At 39.3% G+C, this 22,044-nt stretch overlaps 1 protein-coding gene across 3 annotated transcripts in view; it reads right to left on the minus strand.

Moving 5' to 3' along the window:
• The window catches only part of DNAAF9 (dynein axonemal assembly factor 9), a 122,824-nt gene that overhangs the window by 12,544 nt on the left and 88,236 nt on the right, over positions 1-22,044 (minus strand). For all 3 annotated transcript variants that reach the window (XM_039540486.1, XM_039540487.1, XM_039540485.1), the window contains exons 22-29: positions 21,447-21,593; positions 14,584-14,669; positions 14,187-14,285; positions 13,785-13,902; positions 13,227-13,315; positions 11,403-11,561; positions 6,217-6,342; positions 3,889-3,926 (exon numbers count right to left, since the gene is read on the minus strand). In XM_039540486.1, coding sequence (XP_039396420.1) covers positions 3,889-3,926; positions 6,217-6,342; positions 11,403-11,561; positions 13,227-13,315; positions 13,785-13,902; positions 14,187-14,285; positions 14,584-14,669; positions 21,447-21,593 — 862 coding nt within the window. The remainder of the gene's footprint in view (positions 1-3,888; positions 3,927-6,216; positions 6,343-11,402; positions 11,562-13,226; positions 13,316-13,784; positions 13,903-14,186; positions 14,286-14,583; positions 14,670-21,446; positions 21,594-22,044) is intronic.

The following is a 22,044-nucleotide window of genomic DNA, read 5'->3' on the forward strand; positions in this document are numbered from 1 at the left end:
GGCCCAGGAGCCCTTCAGATGTTTTAATCCAGCCCTCGAGCTCCTGCCAAGGAGTGGGCTCCGAGGCTTGCCCTGCTCTGGCACTCCAGCCGGGGGCTTGCCCCACTCCACATGAGCTGTGGCTCTGCGTGGCTCCTGGAAGCACGGTATGTCCCCTCTCCGGCTCCTATGCACAGGGTCAGCCAAGGGGCTCTGCAGCTCCCATAGGTCAGAAACCATGGCCAATGGGAGCTGCAGGGGGGCACCTGCAGACGGGGCAGCTCCCCAAGCCGCCTGGCTGTGCCTCCGTGTAGGAGGCAGAGGGGGGACATGCCGCTGCTTCCGGGAGCTGCTTTGCTTGAGCTAAGTGCCACCTGGAGCCTGCCCCCCTCCCACACCCCAAATCCCTGCCCCTACCTTGATCCCCCTCCCACCCACTGAACCCCTTTGTCCCAGAGCACCCTCCTGCACCCCAACCCCTCATTCCCAGCCCCACCGCAGAGCCTGCGCCCCCAGCCGGAGCCCTCAGCCCCTCCTGCACCCCAACCACCAATTTAATGAGCATTCGTGGCCCGCCATACTATTTCCATACCCAGATGTGGCCCTCGGGCCAAATAGTTTGCCAACCCCTGCATTAAGCACCAATAACATCAAGCACAAATATATTAACAGTGAAACAGCCTAAACTGGCTATACCATAATCCTGTTCACTTTATGCTAAGTATCCCATAACACTTAATTTGCTGAAGTAAATATCTGGCCTAAGCAGATAGAACAAATTTATCTTGATTTTGACCAGTTTCCTATGTTTTAGTACAAGCTAGTGAAGTACCGTCACAGATCAGTACCTGGAATGCTAATATCCAAAACAAAGATAAAGAAGGAACTGAACAACTAGTTAAGGAACTGGGACAAACTAATGGGTTGGCATTTAGTGACATATAAAGAGCTGTGTAATCTGTAAAAATCATCATAAAAATAACACCAGCTGAAACATGCAACTTTGGGAGCACTCCATCAGTATAAAGTGAATATAATGTCGCTGCATGAGAGTTTCCTGGAGACTGGTATCATAGATAGAACCTTTTCCCTATGCAATATTATTATTGGTTTAAAGCAATAAACCTGACTGACGCTGGTTATTTTGCCTCTTGAATCTATTTCATAACGAATCAAAGTATGGTCAAGCAATTGACACTCAGTTTATCGACCGTAATTTTTATTTGTTTGCATCTCATCCCAATAAGGAAAGCTTATTAAAAATGAGGAAATCTAAAGCTGATAGCATTTTGAGCAAGTTATGTGGAACAATCAACAGATTTAATTATTCTGAATTATTAAACATTTATATTGCAGTATCTTCTAGGAGCCAACGTGGTGGTGTGTGGGGGGAAAAGAGAAACACTTACAAGTTACTATGTGGCTCACACAAATGACCTGAAAGGTAAGATGTAGACCCAACAACCACCACAGGTTTGTTCGTAAGAGCACATGTTGGATATTTTCTTTAAAAAAAATTTCCCCATTTAACTGGCACCACCAAAAGGATAACTTGCATATTGCTGCTTTACATTGGTAGTTCATAATTTTGATTGAAAACAAACCAACCATATATTTAACTTACTAATGTGTGTAAGTGACACAGCACAATAGGTGTGCACCTCAAACCAGCATTACAGACAAAACTACCATCAGGATTGAAAAGAATGAGAAAATAGGCAAGGATTAAAAACAAAAAGTTAAAAAGTAATAGAGATTGACTTTCAGATCTCAGGTTGAATTTGCAGGCTGGCAAAAAAGATCTTCCATTTGGAACTTAAATAGCAATTTGCTTGACAAGGCATGAGAAGGGACAGAACCCAGCTCATACCCACAGCTGTTCTGACTTCCCACTGTGACCAGAGAAAATAGTAGTAAACACATGTTTTTGTTTCAAAGCAAGCAGATGTAACGGAACACAGCCACAAAACAGATCTTTTGAACGTGGTGCCATTTTTAATCACTTTTCAGAGTAGAACCAAAGGCTAATACTGTATTAAAGCAGAATATTTCTTATTTAGCTACAGCTACTGGACAACAATCTACTTTCACAAGCTCTTTCAGTAGTGAGAAAAAGTAATAACTGTTGTAGATTTTAATGAAATTTCAATACTTACCTTTATGCAGATGACTTCCATAAGTCAATATTCATACTGTACACATTTTTACTCAGTTCTTTGAGTCCAATGCAAAAGGACATGGACTGACTGAAAATTATTATAGATTTTTCTGTGATGTCTAAAGTAGCAGTGCCTAACCTGTGGCTCTCAAGGGCATTAGGAAGGAGATTGACACTGCTGCAATCAATGCAGCAGGTATCGATTTAGCGAGCCGAGTGAAGACCCACTAAATCGATGGCAGAGCGCTCTCCAGTTGACCCCGGTACTCCAGCGCCCTGAGAAGGTTGAGGTAAGTTGACTGGAGAGCATCTCCCGTTGACGCAGCGCAATGAAGACACTGGGTAAGTCAACCTAAGCTACGTTGACCCAAGCTATGTTATTCAAGTAGCTGGAGGTGCATACCTTAGGTTGACTTACCCCGGTAGTGAAGACACGCCCTTTGATTATGAATAAAAAAGGTGATCCTCGAGCAGTGTTCCTTCTAATTTTTTTACATCCATATGCAGAATGAATTTTGTTATGTGCACCACTATGAAGGTGATGTGTGACATCACTTTGATATTGGTGCACATAACAGAATTCATGTGGTAGGGGTGGGGCCGAGGGGTTTGGAGTGTGGGAGAGGGCCCAGGGCTGGGGCAAGAGGGTTGGGGTGTGGGGGAGTGAGGGCTCTGGCTGGTGGTGAGGGATCTGGGGTGGGCTGGAGATGAGGGGTTTAGGGTGTGGGAAGAGGCTCGGGGCTGGGGCAAGAGGGTTGGGGTGGGCTCTGGGGTGGGACCAGGGATGAGGGGTTTGGGGTGCAGGTTGCCCTGGGGCTGCGATGGGGAGAAATGACTCCCCGCAGCAGCTTGGTTCCGGGGCAGAGGGACCTCTCTCCAGCCTCAGCAGCTCCAGCAGGCCTGGCCCTGGCCAAGGGAGGGGCGCCTCTCCCCAGGCAGTGGCAGGTCTGTGCTGGGGTGGCAGGGAGGGGAATCTCTTCCCACCCCAGCCCTGACCTCTGTGTGGGCCTTAATAGGCAGCTGAGCAGCCGCGCAGCTTAGAGAGAACTTAAAGCAGAGCATGGCTCATGGACTTTTAAACCGAAGCATCTGAATCATTCCTGTTTGTGACAGGAAGTTGGTGGAAAGGGGCTCAGGGTGGGAAGAAGGAAGAAAGTAGGAGGACACCTTCCACTGCACTGCTGACATGAGCTCTGATCTGCTTCCCCACTGCCCCCCACCTGCTGAATCACAAAGGAGGTAAAAGAGACTAGCTTGAAGTTGCACCAGGCTACAAGAGCATGGCTGACTCTGCCTGGGCCTAAGGGGTGCCCAGGAAAGGACGACTCCCCTTCCCTACGCTGAGGTCCAGGAGAGGAGGACATTAGTAGAAACCAAGAACTAACAGCTAGTTTTAGCTTGCTGATTCTCTGTCAGAGCCCAGGTTACTGCAGTCAGGAGGCTGCTGTACATTGTGCCAGCTGACAACAGCCCCCCAGGGACCACACTGCATCTGCAGATAGTTGGAATGCCTTTTGCTCCAGCCATTCCTCCCTCCCAAGCTGTTGTGGAGAGAGAGGCATCGAAGGCAGCTGTGGAGGACAAAGAATGTACCTCAAAGTATTGATACTGGCCCTCTTGATGTTTTGCAAAATACACGTTTGGCCCTCAGGCTGAAAAAGTCAGAAATCACTAGTCTAGGCAACGTTTAAAGCCCAAGTATTGATAGGTTTTGTTCTGCATCATTTCCTAAAAAAACAAAGTTTATTTACCTTGTGAACACTGATCCAGGAATTTAGGGAAAAGGAATCTGGAAAACAAAAGAAGAAATCTTAATGTTAAAAATCGCGGTACAAACAGATGCTCTCTACCAACAGTTACCCAATACCATCTATTTCTAGAAGGCTTCTATTCTTTGCATTTATACTAACTATAAACCACATTCCAGCATGCTTTTCATTTCCCAGAAGCTTCACTGTGAAAGCTTATTAGCAAATGAACCACATGTAACTCTTGTTTCGTATGCAGAACCTTTCAGAAGTGATGCCAAATACAAAAAAATGTGCTAGGATAATTGGAATAATCATTACAGGTGTCTTTCACTAGATAAGGTGCTAGAAGTAATTGGGGGTATACCCTGAAAAACAGGAGGAAAAAACTAGGTCAGATAAGAAAGGCCTGTAATAATTAGGTATTTCCGTTTGTGGTAAATAGCTAATATATAAAAGCAGGTAGTTTTTATAAACACTTTGCAACAGCAAGTGAGAGTTGCAAACCTGCTCCCAGGATTGAATGAAGTATTAACCTTTTCTGTATAGCACTGATTTATCTTTCATTAATAAACTGATTGAGCCTGGTACCTGACATCTAACCAATAATCTAAATCGAGCCCTAAGACAAGCATAATCCTTGTGTCAAGTTTGAAGACTTCCAATCGTTTGAACAATGCCTACTATTAGACTTAACATGGCATCACCACCCTGTCCCATCTTCAAGCCTTCTTTTATGCTATCCCATGGCCTGGAATAGCCTTCCAAGTCATGTTTACTAGGTGCTCTCCCTGCTTCTAAGCACTTTTGGAAAACAAATCTATTTTATGAAGCTTTCTTGTTTCAGGGATTATTTTCAGTCTGTTTGGTTTATCTGGTATTACACTGAGTTAATTAGTAAAAGATTGGTATATACTTTGAAAAGGTATAGTGTTAAACATGAGTTATTGTTGTACTTCTGGGTTGTACCTTTAGAACACAACACAAGCTTTTTAGGGCAGAATTCATATCTGGTCTATTTTACCCTTTGCAACAGTACTATATGTACTTCTGGCATTATATCAACAATCACAGTAGTGACACCATTTATCAACTTTATCAAACCTGTAATGAGCTCAAGTAGAGGAGTAATTCTGGAACAAAAAAAAGCCCTCCATTATCAGGCACTGTAGATAACTTAGCCCTAGAGCTTGAATTAATTGGATACCTACAGTAATTAAACTTGGGAGGACAAGAGGTTCTTTCTGTAAATATAAAAGGTTCAAATCGGACAGCAAGACACAATCTACTCTTCTGGAACCCTCAGAGCTTCCATACTCAGAAAGACTGATTGCAGCATAAAGCCATTTTAGGTCTGTCTGATTCTGTACTTTTGCAAGCTCTTATAGAAGGAAGCTTCAAAGTGAGACAGAAATAGACACTACATGGGCTATGTCTTTGCCATCAACAGCTACTTCACTTCAGGAGATAACCTGCAATTCTTTCATCATACTCCTAATGAAATATTTATAGTAATAACCTTCATTTGTGGTTCACATTATCTATGTCAAATTGAAAGATTATGGCGGAGGCACTTGGTATTTACTCAAAGAGACAGAATTCATGTGCTTGAATCCACCAATCTGCTTACTGAGATCATAAATAGCTGTAAAAATGGTGTGTAGTGTTTATATCTAGGGCCACAAAGTCTTAAAATCAGCTCTGTTCCACATCCCTTGAAAAGCATTTTAACAAAGGATCAAGATTTTGTCATCTCTGCAGTTTCGGTTGGGCACATAGGAAGAGTTTATGAAGTGTACTTTGCTATTTACAGTATTCACATCTTGAATGTGTAGTGTCTTCATTTGATAGCTGACTTTAATTACTACTTTTTGTTTTCTTAATCAGGTACCCAAACTGAAATAAAAGTTTCTTATTATCTGGCAATATGAAGGATAAGAAAGTTTCACTGAAGAATCACTGCAATGATTTATGTGCTTTGTAAAAATCAGCTATAAACTGTTTCTCTTTTTGTTTGTTCCTACATAATCCACAGATGCCAACATTAATTTCTTTTTCCAAGTTAAACCTTTTGAGAACAAAATTTTGCTTTTCCAATGGATGACAATCCCACATTACATAAATAAGTCAAGCTGCACTTAAAAGCTCTGTTAAAATGATATAAACTCAAAACGAGAACATTTAATGAAGTTACAACACAATAAGCCAGCTCAGCTGTGCACAAGCAACACAGCATAATATGGTCGAATCAGTCTCACAAGATGATAGAACAGACCCAAACCATAAATACATATGAAAAATACACAAAACAATTCAGATTTTAAACTGTACCTATGTTCCATATAGCAGCTAAGTGGTTCTACGCAAGTAGAAATTGTTCCTATGATGAAAGAGGACTTCACATCAGGGTCAGGGTGAGTCTGCAGTGCCTGTACAACATCAATAACATCTGTATATCTGCAAAGAGAACAAAGTGAAGTGTGAAGTGACAGAAATACAAGAACCATGTCAACAACTAATCAAAAGAAATTACTAGAGTTCTAAGAAAATGTTTGTTACACAATTCAGTATGCAAGAAATTTAGGCATTCAGACATTTACTTACACAAAGAAAACAGAAGTGCCATCAGAAATTACTGACAGCTACTGCACACAAAGCACTATTATAAACTTAACACTGAATAAGTGTAAACTGCTTTCAAGAGGCACAGAAACAAGAAGATAGGAAGAAATTCACATTATGCCTTCTGCAAATGATGTGCATGTTAACTGAAGACTCAGAGGAAATAATAAATGTTATTGAAGTCCAAATTGTATGTTTTGTAAAGAAAGGAAGTACAAAACCCAGTGCCAACAGAAATGTTTCTCTGACATTTCTTTAAGAAGAATTCCAACTTAAACATTCCACTTGAATTGAAATATTTCTCCGCTGTGTTTGTAACTCAACATTGTACTAGTGCATGAGAACAAACAAAATGAAATTAACTAAATTGAGTTTATGAAAAGTATTTACTTTTAGGCAAATTATATCTTATCCTTTATTTTACTGGCATTAAAAAAAGTCCTCAAATTATATTAACAATTGGGTTTTTCTGTACCAGTCAATGCCTAGAGTTCAGCTCCCAACAAAATGTGGGAAGTCTAAGATCTACCAGTCCACACTGCAAACTTTTTAGAATTCTCTAGTGTAGAGACTTTTGGCAAGATGTGATTTTAGAAATTTAAACCTAAACCCAGACAATTTACCTATGCTATAAAGCAAAGTTTACCTAACTATTCTATTTTACTATCAATGGTGAAAAGCAAACAGTGACCACAGCCAAAACAGAATAAAATATATTAGTAACAGTTAAGAATTTGGCACCAAGGTAATTTATAGGCATATATTAAGGAAGAATTAGTTCTCTTAAACTACAAAACAATCAGCATGAGAATCTTTACAATGAACTCTATCTTAATATTCCCAATAATGGAAACTAGACAAAACAAAATAGTAAAGAGTTTAGTGGTGACCAATGTACATGAGTTTACCCAACAGTACCCTTTTCAAATATTGTACACTTGAAAAGCCAAAATACTATGACCTAGACTCCTATAATGGTACCTACTACTGTATTATCTGAGTTAGAAATGAATATTTACTTCCAACCAAGATGGAAAAAACTGATTCAGTTTCATCATACATGTAAGTTATCTGATGGGAACGCTGATTAATCATACATATTTAATCCAAACGAAGCACACATTTCTTTAAAGGATTAGAACATTTATCACTGAAGAAAATTTACTGTTACACTCCTGGCAGCAACAAGATGGACAAGACTTAATTATGCTGGGAGCAAATATCTGAATATGCTGCCAAGTGTGGTGCCAATGATAGAACAAACAGCACCCTTCCTTCTGATTCAAGACTGACCACCTCCCACCATGCTGCTAATGTGTGCTGTTGAAGTGGTCATCTTTCAGATGATATATATAAAACAGATTTTATCCACTCATGTTCATTAAAGATCTAATAGCTTTTCCCCCACAAGACTAGGCACGTTTACGTGAAATTGAACCTGACCAAGGCCTACTTAAAATTTCCCCAACAGTTTTAACTGAATATGGTTTTGTTCTTCACCACCGGTTCTAAACCAGAGTTTCAGAGTTTGCATGCTCTGCAGGGCACAATCTGCTCTGGATCAGAGAGAGTATGAGGGGATGCCATTTTAGATTTGGTTTTGGACCTAATTTACCTTGATTTCAGTAAGACATTTGATACGATTCCATATGGGGAGTTATTAAATTGGAAAAGATGGGGATCAATATGAAAATTGAAAGGTGGATAAGGAACTGGTTAAAGGGGAGACTACAATGGGTCATACTGAAAGGTGAACTGTCAGGCTGGAAGGAGGTTACTAGTGGAGTTCCTCAGGGATTGATTTTGGGACCAATCTTATTTAATCTTTTTATTACTGACCTTGGCACAAAAAGTTGGACTGTGCTCATAAAGTTTGCTGATGACACACAGCTGGGAGGTATTGCTAACACAGAGAAGGACCGGGATGTCATACAGGAAGATCTGGATGACCTTGTAAACTGGAGTAACAGTAATAGGATGAAATTTAATAGTGAAAAGTGCAAGGTCATGCATTTAGGGATTAATAACAAGAATTCTGGTTATAAACTGGTGACGCATCAGTTGGAAGTACTGGTTGATCACAGGATGACTATGAGCCGCCAATGTGATATGGTTGTGAAAAAAGCTAATGCGGTCTTGGGATGCATCAGGCAAGGTATTTCCAGTTAAGATAAGGAGGTGTTAGTACCATTATACAAGGCACTGGTGAGACCTCATCTGGAATACTGTGTGCAGTTCTGGTCTCCCATGTTTAAGAAGGATGACTTCAAACTGGAACAGGTACAGAGAAGGGCTACTAGGTTTTCCATTCCTCGGATCATCCTATCTTATGAAAGGAGACTCAAAGAGCTTGGCTTGTTTAGTCTAACCAAAAGAAGGCTGAGGGGAGATATGATTGCTCTTTATAAATATATCAGAGGGATAAATATTAGGGAGGGAGAGGAATTATTTAAGCTTAGTACCAATGTGGACACAAGAACAAATGGATATAAACTGGACATTAGGAAGTTTAGACTTGAAATTAGACGAAGGTTTCTAACTATTAGAGGAGTGAAGTTCTGGAATAGCTTCCAAGGGGAGTAGTGGGGGCAAAAGACATATCTGGCTTCAAGACTAAGCTTGATAAGTTTATGGAGGGGATGGTATGATGGGATAGCCTAATTCTGGCAATTAATTGATTTTTGATTATTAGCAGGTAAATATGCCCAATGGTCTGTGATGGGATGTTAGATGGGGTGGGATCTGAGTTACTACAGAGAATTCTTTCCTGGGTGCTGGCTGGTGAGTCTTGCCCATATGCTCAGGGTTTAACTGATCGCCATATTTGGGGTCGGGAAGGAATTTTCCTCCAGGGCAGATTGGCAGAGGCCCTGGAGGTTTTTCGCTTTCCTCTGCAGTGTGGGGCATGGGACACTTTCTGGAGGATTCTCTGCACCTTAAGGTCTTTAAACCACGATTTGAGGACTTCAATAATTCAGACATAGGTTAGGGAGTTATTACAGGAGTGGGTGGGTGAGATTCTGTGGCCTGCATTGTGCAGGAGGTCAGACTAGATGATCATAATGGTCCCTTCTGACCTTAAAGTCTATGAGAACATTCAACAGCAAAAACTGTTGCATGTTCACATGCGTATTTACCTGAATAAGAACTAATGAAATAAAAACAAACATTTGTAGATTTATTTGTTTCTTGAATTACGCAAATTTAAGTTAAAAGTTGAGATTTTTTTAAATGCAAGAGACATGAAATCCTAAATTATGGTTCTCATAACAAATACAACTCAGGTTTGTCTACATGAACATTTAGTTTGCTTCAAACCGGTGTATGAATCTACCACACGCTAGCCTGCTGTGCACGAACGGTACATATGGACCCTGCTGATATGCGCTCTCTGTTCATTAACGCACTTTAATGTACTCCTGTTTCAAAGCAGGGTAGATCTAAACACACTAATGAACTGTCAGTGTGTTTCATCAGCATGGTACACATGGACAGTTAGTACACAGCAGGCTAGTGTGGGGTAGATTCACACACCAGCTTGCAGAGAACAAAATGTTCATGTAGACAAGCCCTTCGCCTCACTTGGTATATTAAGATACTATAACAAATTACAAACACATATCTATATCTATATATATATATCTATCAGCTGCTACACATGCAAAGGGAAGAACAACAGGTCTTACAGTTAACATTTATCTATTTTTGTGTTTAAAATCTCACTCACAGAAATTTTACTTTTATGTTCACACTGAGGAAAAAAATAATGAATGGCTTATTTAGATCACAAAACCCTGAAATTATTTATTAGAAATCCTTCTGCACGGCTTGTTCAGAATATCTTTACAATGCTTTTCCAAAGAAAGATCTAATTGTGGTATTCAAAGAATTAAATTACATCTTACTTCCTGAAATTAAATATTTTCAAGACACTCAAAATTAAAAAGTCTAGCAAAAACCTTTACGGCTTTTAAGTGATTTTCCACACAATAGGTTTTCCCTTGGAGAGGAATGGGATGGTACTCCACCCTATTGATATTTTTCAAAACATTTTCAGTATCTTAACCTTCAAATATAAAACTAATTGTGAAAAGTAGGATGTTTGCTCAGCTAATAAGCTTTTCTGCGTGATTCACAAAGCTGTTGTACATTTTTGCTGTACCTTATTGTTTTCTTCTCTACAATAAATGATATCTACTGGGTAACACAGAGAAGTAATTATTTTGTGACACTTGCATACAGTAAATACAACACTTGTTGCTCCAAAAACTAAAAGATGCTATAGCAGCTACAGTAACTTCTACCTGCAGTTCTAAAAGTAGTTCATAAGATTTACTTCAGGTCCCCAAAAAATCAAGGGCTTTCAAAATTGAGATCAGTACCTTTAGTTGGCCACCATATGTGAAATGGGATTAAGGAGAGGGTGTGGGATACCAAGATAACGCATTCTCATCAGTTTCTGGAGGATGAGTGCCTCGCTATCATGACCCACTAAAAAAGCAGTGCTGCACTAGAAACACACTATCATCAGTACTCAAGATGAAATCTGTGAAGGCCAGAGGTAAAGTATTCTCTATTGAGGGCTCCAGACACTTGAATAGGTTACTGGAGGTGGTAAGGCCAAAGCCACGCCTGACTGTTGTCAGAATATGACCCAAGACTCATCATTTTACGAATACCTTCTTCCCGTGAAGGCAGGCAGAAATTACAAGTTACAAAATAGCTTACCTAGGATATCTGAAGAGCAGAACTGAGAGAGGTGTACTCTCTTGAAGATCAATCTTATTGTGTTTGACAGAACTACTAAGCAGTGATGGGGATCCTTGAAATACTTATGAGAATAGAAGAAAAGAATCTACTGTAGAAACCGCTTGTCTAACATTTGAAACACTTACCCTTGCAAGACCACCAACAGCCTCATTTTCTTTCTACTGTAACTGGACTGACGTGCGCTGCGGTTCTGCTGGGACTCGAGAACACTTGAAAGGTAACGCTGAAAGTGGGCAGCACTGAAACATTCAGGGCTATCCATAGTTTGCCGATAAACAACCCACCTGGAATAATCAAACTGAGTGAGATATCAATTCAATTCTGTTTTTTCTTTATAAATGTTATTTCTGTTCTTTTCCTTTTGACTCCACGGTCATTGAAAATAAATTTGTGACCAGTACACAGAAATTCCCTATTTCTGGTCCTATACAGAAACAAAGGAGAAACTCACTTGGGCTTGTCTTTTCAGCATCAGCCTACTGTTTCTAAATTGCTGTCAATGGCTTCTTTGATATGAAAGAAGGCCAAATAGCATCTTCAAAACAATGTGCCAGAGTAATTTTGATTTGTGTGTTAGTAATAAAATTGAGTGATCACGAGCAGGGATCCTAAAAATCCCTTTGCCACAGAAAAACAGACAGACAATTTTTAGTTTTTGCATTTTGTGAAAAAAATAAAAAACATATATTAACTATTAACTAAATTTTACTTAAAGTACCAGTGTCACTTATTCCATTGATGCCCAATCTTATTACAAAGGAGGGCCATATAAACCTAAGCCCAACCTTGTGTGGGCCAAACTGACTTTTTAATAAGGTTTCAGTTGACAGCCGGAGTCTCCCCACTCGGCGCTGACAATGGGAGCTTTATTTTTTTGTATGCAAACTTTTTATTTAAAGGCCCCAAACAAGCCACACAGAAAACCCCACCATTTATTTTTACATTTGGCTCAGAAGAGGGAATTACTTGAAAATTTAGAAGTGCTAAATTCCCATCCAGCCAGGTCTTAATACTTGCTGGAGCCGCCTTACTACGGAGACTACATTCCAGATTTTTAAATTATAAGATTTTTGAGGAAAGAAAAAAGGGTTTGTTTGTTTGATCTTATACAGAGCTGAGTACTCAAGCAAGATAAAATTCTAAAATGATTCTTTCCTATCTCCATATGCTGGTAGAAGTTATACATATTCTCTCTGGTCTGGCAAAAGACCGCAAAAACAAAAACATTTTTAAAGCAGATTCTACATTTAAAAACAATATTTTAGCTAGATTTCAAATATAGTCTCACCTCTTACACAAAAGATGAGTTATATTTGCTTTAAGACTCACCACCAGAGGAAACAAGCAATGAAATCTCTCTACCTGTTCTCTCAAAGTGCTGACAAAGTAAATCACCAAGTGACCAGTCACTTTAGCCTAACATCTAATGTTTCATCTGCCCCTTTTGGAGACACTGCTAATCCTGCAGATGAATTGAACAGTCTTGGAGAACTGAAACAAATGGACATACAGTAGTCACAACTGGCCATTTGAATTAACTTTCTTGTGGTATCTGTGGTATTCCCATTCTTAATGTAGAATATCATCTAACTACCTAAAATACTTATATGACGCGCACACACACACCCCCGCCGGCCATTACTTTGGAATCTAAGTCCCTCCGGATTTTTACTGCTCAAGTCCTCACAACACTCTTGGGAGGTAACAAAGTGCAATTATTTCCATTGTCAGGATGGGGAACAGAGACAAAGTGAAACGCTCATGGTCATGCAGTCTGTGGCAGAGCAGCAAATTGAATCTAAGTCTCTCAAATCCGTGGCTAGCAACCTAATCACTTCACATCCTTCCTGAATATCACAGGAACTGCTCGGTACAAAAATGGAAAAATCAACCAGCTTTTTTCTTTTTTTGATGACTGCTGTAGAAAGTAGAACCAAAACTACACTAACCTTCCATACTCCTTGTTAAAAGTGACCAGGAAAGCGCACAGATCACTGGAGTGACAGCCCGGAAGCCCTGTTATAATAGTGATAACCACCTAAAGTAAAAGTAAAAAGCATATTTATGATTATTACTGTCATCATTATTTTTCTTCAAATGCTCAAAAGTACACTGGACACCTCACAAACAGATAAAACAAGTTCCCTGCTTCTAGAAACTTAAATCCTAAATACAAAACACCACCACTGAAAGCAACAAACAGTGCGAAGACTAAGAGAGAAGGGAGCACAACAGCTATAAATATAACGTTGGTTATGTAGTTAGTTATTTAGCTATGTCACGTTCATGTCTTTTATATTTTACAGTTAATCAAATCTGACTGGACAACCAACTTTTGAAAGAGCTGCATGTAATGCGAAGCTAATGAATAAACGCAGTGCAAAGCAAGACTTGTTTACATTTTACAGACAAGAGAAGTGAAGGTGCAAGTACAGTATTTTATCAACTTTTTTCTTATCCATTTTTTAAAAAGTTGTTTTAAGGGTTTTGTTTTGGCGCTATCTTACCTTATCATTTTCTGCTTTGCTAACAGGAATGCTTTCCGACTGTTGTAACAAAATAGGAAGGTGTGCTCTCATTACTGGCTCACGACTTATACTGCTGACCGCAAAGTGTTGCAGAAACCTTTTAAAAGTGAAGTTGTATTATCTTCTAATCAAGACAATGTGGATTTTTCCCCTCCACATGAATAGCTGTAACTTGACTAGAGTGAAGCATGTTACTGGATATAGAACTTAATAGAGATCTCCCAGAGAGGGAAAAATATTTAGACTGTATTAATATTTGCATCTCATAAGAATTATTTATTAAGAAGAGGTTAGAGAAACAATAGGTCTTAAAATATGACATCATCTTTGTAATAATTCTTGGAAACGTGATCTCTTGAAATTACAAAAATATCAACTCACCTCTCTAGTTCTGGGAGGCTAGCGGCCATTTTTAGTTGGCTCCACCTTTCTCCAGCAGGATAGGACAAGGCATTACATAGCTTCTGCATATTGGAGTGTCTAAAATAAGCACACTAATTTGTTTAATTCAAAACAAACCCTCCAATTTCCTCATTTTTAATCCACATATCCAAGTAGTAAATTCTGGTAAAAAATTAGCGCGAAGTTAAAAACAACAATTTTATACTCTCTAAAACACCTAATATTTCATCATCATTCTGGTTCTTCAAGTGAATCAGCTGTAAAACATTCTACAGTGCTTGAGAGATCACATCGCTTGGCTGAATGTTAAATAGAACACACTACACTATACATATCATTACACATGAATTCAAGAAGATGAGCAACATGAACTTACAATCTCTTTTGTTCTACAGATAGGAAATCTGCCTGCACCACCTTTAAAGATATTCCTGAGTTTGTTTGTTGCCATGAGGAGAAAACCTTAAACAAAAACAAAAAAACAGGCCTCAAAACATTGAATTAATTTGGTTTTCACACATTTGAAATGTTAGTATATTAACCATCAAAGAGTCTTTTTAAAGTATTTTTCTTTCATACAGGAAATTAAGTCATCTATAATGCCAACTCAGAATGCTTCTTTTCTTTAAAACAGAAAAGCCCCTCACTGAACAACCACCTCCAGCCATCCCGTGACTGAGAAAGCTGAGTGGTAGGAGAAGCCACAATCATACATATTTGGAAGGAAAGATGTTTACCCCATGTAGGGCACACAAAACAAAATCAGGGAACTGCCAAATAAATGTTCAACAGTACTTATGCATTTACAGGAAAATAATGGATACAGATTTCAGGTAGCTTCCTGATGCAGAGTTGAGATTTACAATAAGCATCCCACTACTATCACCCTGGGACGGAGACAAGGCAAAAAGAATGGACAAACTATACCAAATGGCAAACAAACTGGGCTGTGACATTACCTGTGGATGCTAAACTGTGTGAAATATAAAACAGACAAACCAGAAAAGTTTACCTGAAATTGAAGTTCTGAGAGTTATGTCTTCAATGATCCACATTACTAAGAGAAATGAGGATGAATGTGACTTGAAACCCCTATTTTCAAGATTTTAAGCCAGTCCCACAACCGATGTACCAGCATAATGAAGTAAAGATACCTTCAGCCATCAACTGCTAGCTCCTTTTCAACCCCAATGCTGCTAAACTATGCCAATGAATAATGCATCTCTCAAGGAAGTTGAGAAATGGTTCTATGATAGAGCTCTATCATACTTCCATGTGAAATAGTCTCTCACCTAATGCAGCACCATTCACAGTTAAAACACAATATAATTACACAAGTCATGTCATACTTCTACTTTCATTGCTAATGAGCACTAAGTATTTACAACCCAACTTCTTGCAGCAAGACAGGAATTGGATATGTACACACTTCCTTTAGGCATGTAGAAGTCCTGCAACTTTCAAAAGAATAAGAGTGCCTAAGCCTTCTTTCTAAGAACGCAGTTCCTAGTATAAAAGGAGGGAACCCTATAGTCCTCTAGAGTCTATAGCATCGCAAGAGATGTGCAGAAATAGGACATCCATACCATTCCATCAGATCTCTCTCTGTGAATATAGGCTTCTTCTGCTTCCTTAAACTAGAAGGGACTCTAAAATGGACAGTGGTATGAAAAACCAGAAGAGTTCACATTAATGTCTTCTGCACTGATAAAAGACACAGGACTCAATGCCTACTGCCTGGATAACATTGAACTGCAGTGAGCAAAAGGGGATATTTAAACAGTTGCAGAGCTCTAAGCTTGTTTTTTATCAGTCAAAATCCCACAAACATATGCGCTGTTATGACAGAATAATCACATTAAACTCCTGAAACAGAAGGAGGAAGCTCCACATTTCCTTTGCTTCTAGTGGTAATTCAAACATGGTACATAACACACTGGACTGGTTTGGTCCAATAGGACAAAATGGTGCAAACAGAAGTAATAACTTCAACCTTTAAATCATAGCAGACCATGAGACTAAAGTTGTTTTCAACACTTCCCACAAGTTTCTTCAATCCCAAGGCAAATGTAAGAAATTATTTTGATTTATGTATAATTGCCTTCAAAAGTCAAGTGTTTTGTAACGTTGACCTGATTTTACTTTTAGTGAGGTGCTGATTTAACTTTTTGAGACAATGGCTTAAATCTTATTCATCTAAGTCATGTTACTATGAATGGCACTGTGTGCCCAGAAGTCAGATTTAGAGGAATCAGGAGCAGACGTTACAGAAGATTTTAAGGTCTTTCCATCCTCTTTATAAGTAAAGGCAACACCTACAGTCACACTTTTCAGTATAAATTGCTGAGACATAAAAAGATGAGACAAGAGGACAATCTTCCAACAACAATTCGGCATCTCAGCACTTGATGCTTTTTTACTTTGAAATCCTAATTCATACAATAAAATTCAAACCTATGACATTATTATTGAAGACAATATATTACTCTTTTTTCAAAGTGTTAATGTCCTACTGGAGAATTTCAATGGCCTACTTAAAATCCTCAGACTGTTCTGCCAGACTCGGCACCTAAGTATGTAATGAATAGAAAATGCCCCTTGTGAAACACAGCCTTCTCCACACTTTCTAGTACAATCTACTTTGTGGGTGAGACTATCAATTGAAAGGGTACTTGGCAGTACTAAATCTAAACAAGTGAAGCTTTTATCTTCTTTAAAGTCCTCCTAGGATCATGATCCATAAGTGTATAACCAGAAATATGCAACAAACCACTCCTATTTCAAGCATCAGGGCCTCTTAATGTAAGTGATAACAGTAGAACAGTGGTCCCCAATATGGTGCCTGCGGGCGCCCTGGTGCCCGCCGGGCCATTTATGTGCACCCGCCTAGTGCTCAGCAGGGGAAAGAAGCCGCGGCCCTGCGGTTGCCGGGGACAGAGAACTCCGGGGCTGCAGGCGCCGATGCTCTCTGTCCCCAGCAGGCATGGGGACCACCTAGTGCCCAGCAGGGGAGAGAAGCCAGGGCCCCGCGCCTGCTGGGGACAGAGTACTACAGGGTTGCAGGCGCCAGTGATCTCTGTCCTCGCAGCTTCTCTCAGGCTTCTCGCTGCACTGCCCAGAACTGCCACCAAAAAAATAAACAAACGCTCCACCTCTGCAGAATGGACCAAATGCTGCTCCGTAGCATATGCTGCCACAGGCACCTGCTTGCTCCATTGGTGCCTGCAGCCGGCCCTGTATGTGAGTATTCTTCCTGAACTGATACTGCTGTTTTCTTGTGCTTTGCAATTCATTATTTTTTTTTAACATTTTGCTCCAAAATGAGTGGTTCAAATAAGAGACAACGTACATATTATTTCAACCCAGAGTAGTAAGAATCCTATTGTTTTATTGAAAATAAAGGAAAATGTTTGCTTATTGTGCGGGGGTGCAGTTGCAGTGCCGAAAAAACAATGTCGAACGCCGTTTCCAAACTAATCACGGCTCTTTTGACATTAGCCATCCACTTAAATCTGAGTTGAGAAAGGTTTGATTTGAGTTGATTAATTTTCTTCTATCTGCTCAGCAATCTGTTTTCACTAGACAAGTGGTAAAGTCTAAAAGAGCTACTATTGCTTCCTTTAAAATTGCTCATCTGCTCGCAAAGAAGAAGAAAAAACCCTATCAAGATGGTGAATTGTTGAAGGAAGCATTTTTGACAGGTGCTGATTGCCTGTTTCAAGGATTTCCTAACAAGGGTGAGATTTTGTCAGCAATACAAGACTTGCAGTTATCAGACAATACAGTTACGAGGAGGAGACATGCAATTTCAAGCGACATGCAATCTCAGCTAAAGGATAACTTGGAAATATGTGACTGGTTTTCACTGCAATTCGATGAGTCGACAGATATATCGGATACAGTGCAGTTGGCAGTTATGGTGAGGATGGTATTTAGTGACGTCACCGTAAAAGAAGAGTTATTAAAAGTATTGCCTATGAAAGAGTGAACTAAGGGTGAGGACATCTATAATTTATTCAAATCATATGCATCATCAATTAGTATGCCACTACACAAGCTGTCTGCAATCACCACTGATGGGGCACCAGCAATGATGGGCAGCGCCAATGGATTCATTGCACTCTGTAAGAAGAATGAATCCTTTCCTAACTTTGTCTTATCATTGCATTATCCACCAAGAAGCTTTGTGCGTCAAAGTTCTCTCTTTTCAACACGTCATAAATGTCGTTATTAAAATAATTAACTCTATTTAAGCGAAACCTTTGCAACACCGACTTTTTAAAGCCCTGTTGGAAGATGAGGATGATAAACAATCTGATCTTATCTTGCACACAGAAGTACGATGGCTGAGCAAAGGTAAAGTTCTTGCATGTTTTTTAAGCCTAATAGAAGAGATCAAAGAATTTCTGAAGTCCATAAATCAGAACTTCGAGCAACTAGAAGACTCCAGCTAGTTAATGGACTTGGCTTTTCTTGCCGACATCACTGACAAATGGAACATTTTAAATCTTGAGCTTCAGGGAAAAGACAAACATGTGGCTCAAATGATAGGTTCTGTAAAATCATTCAAAGCGAAACTGATCTTGTGGATATCACATATGAAGACGAAGTCTCTCGAACATTTCCCAAGTATGAAGAAAATGGTATGTAACAGTGATTTTAACTGATCACCATTTGTTATCCACATTCAAACATTTCTGGAACAATTTGAAAAGAGATTTCAGCAGTTCACCATCATTGAGCCTGTAGTTGCCTTTCTTGTGAATCCTTTTACTTGCCAAAAAGAGGTAACAGAAATGGCTACATCAATTGCGAGTCTCAGTCAAGTAAGAACAGAAGATGTGGAAGTGGAGATTTTGGACCTTCAAAATGATATTCTTCTAAAATCCTGCACAACAGACGAAAACTTTTGGAATCTGGTTGACCGAAAAAAGTTTCCTACCTTAAAAAATGTAGCATACAAAATAAAATCTGATTTCAGTTCCACTTATCTGTGCAAAGTTCTGTTTTCAACCATGAACGTCATAAAATCAAAATACAGATCTCAGCTTACAGATGCTCATCTTGATGATTGCTTATGAACCGAAATATCATCCTACTCTCCCAACTACGAAAAATTGGCAGAAGAAATGCAATGCCAAAAATCACACTGACTTTATTAGAAAAACAATGTGAATTAATGATACCTATTTTCCATTAAGTGCTGATGAGCGCGTATGATTAACTTGTGTTTAACTTTTTTTCATGTTTGTTTGTTTATTGAAATCCAGATACAAGTAACAATAAAAGAATATTTTTAATTAACTGTAACTGGCTATGTTAAAGTAAGAATAATAAATATATTTGGACCAGCAGTTCAACAATGTTTTACTTTTTTAAAATAAATAAGATGAAAACTGTTTATGATATTTATTTTGTAAAAACTCCTTAATTTTTCTTACCGGTAGATTAAAAAAGAGCAAATTCACATGGTAAGGTGAAAGAGTAATTGACGAATAATTTAATTAATACCTTTTACATATACAATTACCTTTATCTTATGGATTCATATAATGTAATATTAAATATGATGTTTTTCGTATTTAATGTACAAATACAAAATAAGCCTTGAAAAATTGTTGGTGCCCGCCACACTCTTCTGAAAACATGAATGTGCTACTGGCCACAAAAAGGTTGGGGACCACTGCAGTAGAAGAACTCACTTGGTACAGTATACTTCCAGAGGACGCTATTACAGAATGATAAGAACAAGCTATTCAAACACATACATTTTCCCCCTACTTGAATCATCTAGTTAAGTTTTTCTATTCTAATGATCAAATTTAAAAGGATCTTCAAAACTTTTTTCAGGATTTATGACTCCTCTTTCATAAGGAGAGCTTCTCTTCTTCAGTATTCCTATAAATATAAGTTTAACCAACTAACATGATTTCGCTAGTAACTAGTTAAACTACTAATCTGGAACCAGAGAAACAAGATGACTCATGATTTCTGGGTTGCTGGGGATTGGGAATATCACAAATTAAACCAACAGTTTAAGAGACAGGAGGCAGTGGAAGGGGACATTGGGAAGATATAGAGCACTACGTTAAAAAGCAAGCTATCGTTACATCTTCAGAGAAGACAGTGCACTGGTCTCAAATATTCATAAAAATATCTTGTGTGTCGTTAAAATTATCTTTAACTCAGTAGATAGATTTGACATCATGATTAATTTAGATAGTTCAAAAACTAGGTATAATTACTGTAGGAAAATAAATACAGCAGCGCCATACCTGAAATAGGACTATTACGATCTTTATACTCTACAACCCAAACTCATTGGCCAGAAGAGAATGCAAATGATAATTTTAACAGTGACTATGGGGTAATATGCTAATCACAATCATAATTAGAAAGTTATCATTAGGAACATCTACAAAAGTTAAGAAAGATTTTCTCTCACACAAGATTTGAGGAATCAAGCGCAGAGTCACATTTCTCTCATACTGTTGGGAGAAAAGGCGCTGGTGATTAGCAGCTAGATATAAGCCTCATATAGCCCATGCCCCAGGACCTGGACTAGATGCAGGGGCGACTCTAGGCATTTTGCCGCCCCAAACACGGCAGGCAGGCTGCCTTTGGCGGCACGCCAGCGGGAGGTCCGCCGAAGCCACGGGACCAGTGGACCCTCTGCAGGCAAGCCGCCGAAGGCAGCCTGCCTGCCGCCCTCGCAGCGACCGGCAGAGCGCCCCCTGTGGCTTGCTGCCCCAAGCACGTGCTTGGCGTGCTGGTGCCTGGAGCCACCCTTGACCCAGGGAATCATGCCTATAAATTAAGTTCCAGAAGCTTAAGGTAAGGGAGAGGGATGGAAGAGTTGCTGTAGTTCACATTATTAACAGAAAGATGATTACAATAGATGGTCACCTTCAAAAAACTGCGACCCTCTGACTTGTCATATTAAGACTTTGAGAAGTTGAGCTTTGAGAGCGTATCTTAAATCCAGAATCTGATTTGATCTTCAGTCAGGTGCTGATTTTACTTAATAGCTGCATTGACTGAGGCATACGAAAGTCAACTGGCTTGCCTAAGATCCCACGGTGAATCTCAGTGACTCATCCCATATTAGGAGCACAACTCCCTTGCTCTAACCACCCGATTATCTTGATTCCTGAAACATCCTCCATTATCCTTACATCAGATGTAACAAAAATACTCATAATCTTCTACTTAAAGCAAGATGGTGTTTATTTACTTTACCTGTGAATAAAAAGCTTTATAGATCTTTGATTTTGGGAAAAGTCCAATCATCAAGAAGTTGCTTGGGGTATGGAACTGAACTGGTAGATGAGCAAGCAAGGAACTTTTGAAGTCTATAAAAAGAGCTGCCACAACACTGGTAGAATCCTAGGAAAGAAATTAAAGGAAGTTTTAACAATAAACAGCTTTGATAACTCAAAACAAAAACAGTTTTATAATTCTGTTATAGTTACATGTATTACTTCTCCAATCTATAGCATTTTATAGTCACATTTACGGTGCATCCTTTCAAGCCTGCAAAGGCTATGCCAAAAGAGTTCCATTACAGAAACGTAGGAGAAGGACCCACCATAATCAGTGATCAGGTTTTCAGACACCCAGTCATAACACAAATTCTTTCTCCTGTGGCATTATAGAATTAACATAAATTTGAAAGGGGCCATCAAGATTGGTCAGCTGGATTTAAAAAAAAAAAAGGACCAGAGTTGCCTTTCAAAAAAATCTCTGCACCCTTTAAGAGTTAAATTTCCTTCTTGAAGCCTTCAACTGTGGCTTTGAGGTTTAGGCAACCCACAACCATCCATATCCTATTTTCCTC

Source organism: Mauremys reevesii, linkage group 5 (genome assembly GCF_016161935.1).
Source record: "Mauremys reevesii isolate NIE-2019 linkage group 5, ASM1616193v1, whole genome shotgun sequence".
NCBI lineage: Eukaryota > Metazoa > Chordata > Testudines > Geoemydidae > Mauremys > Mauremys reevesii.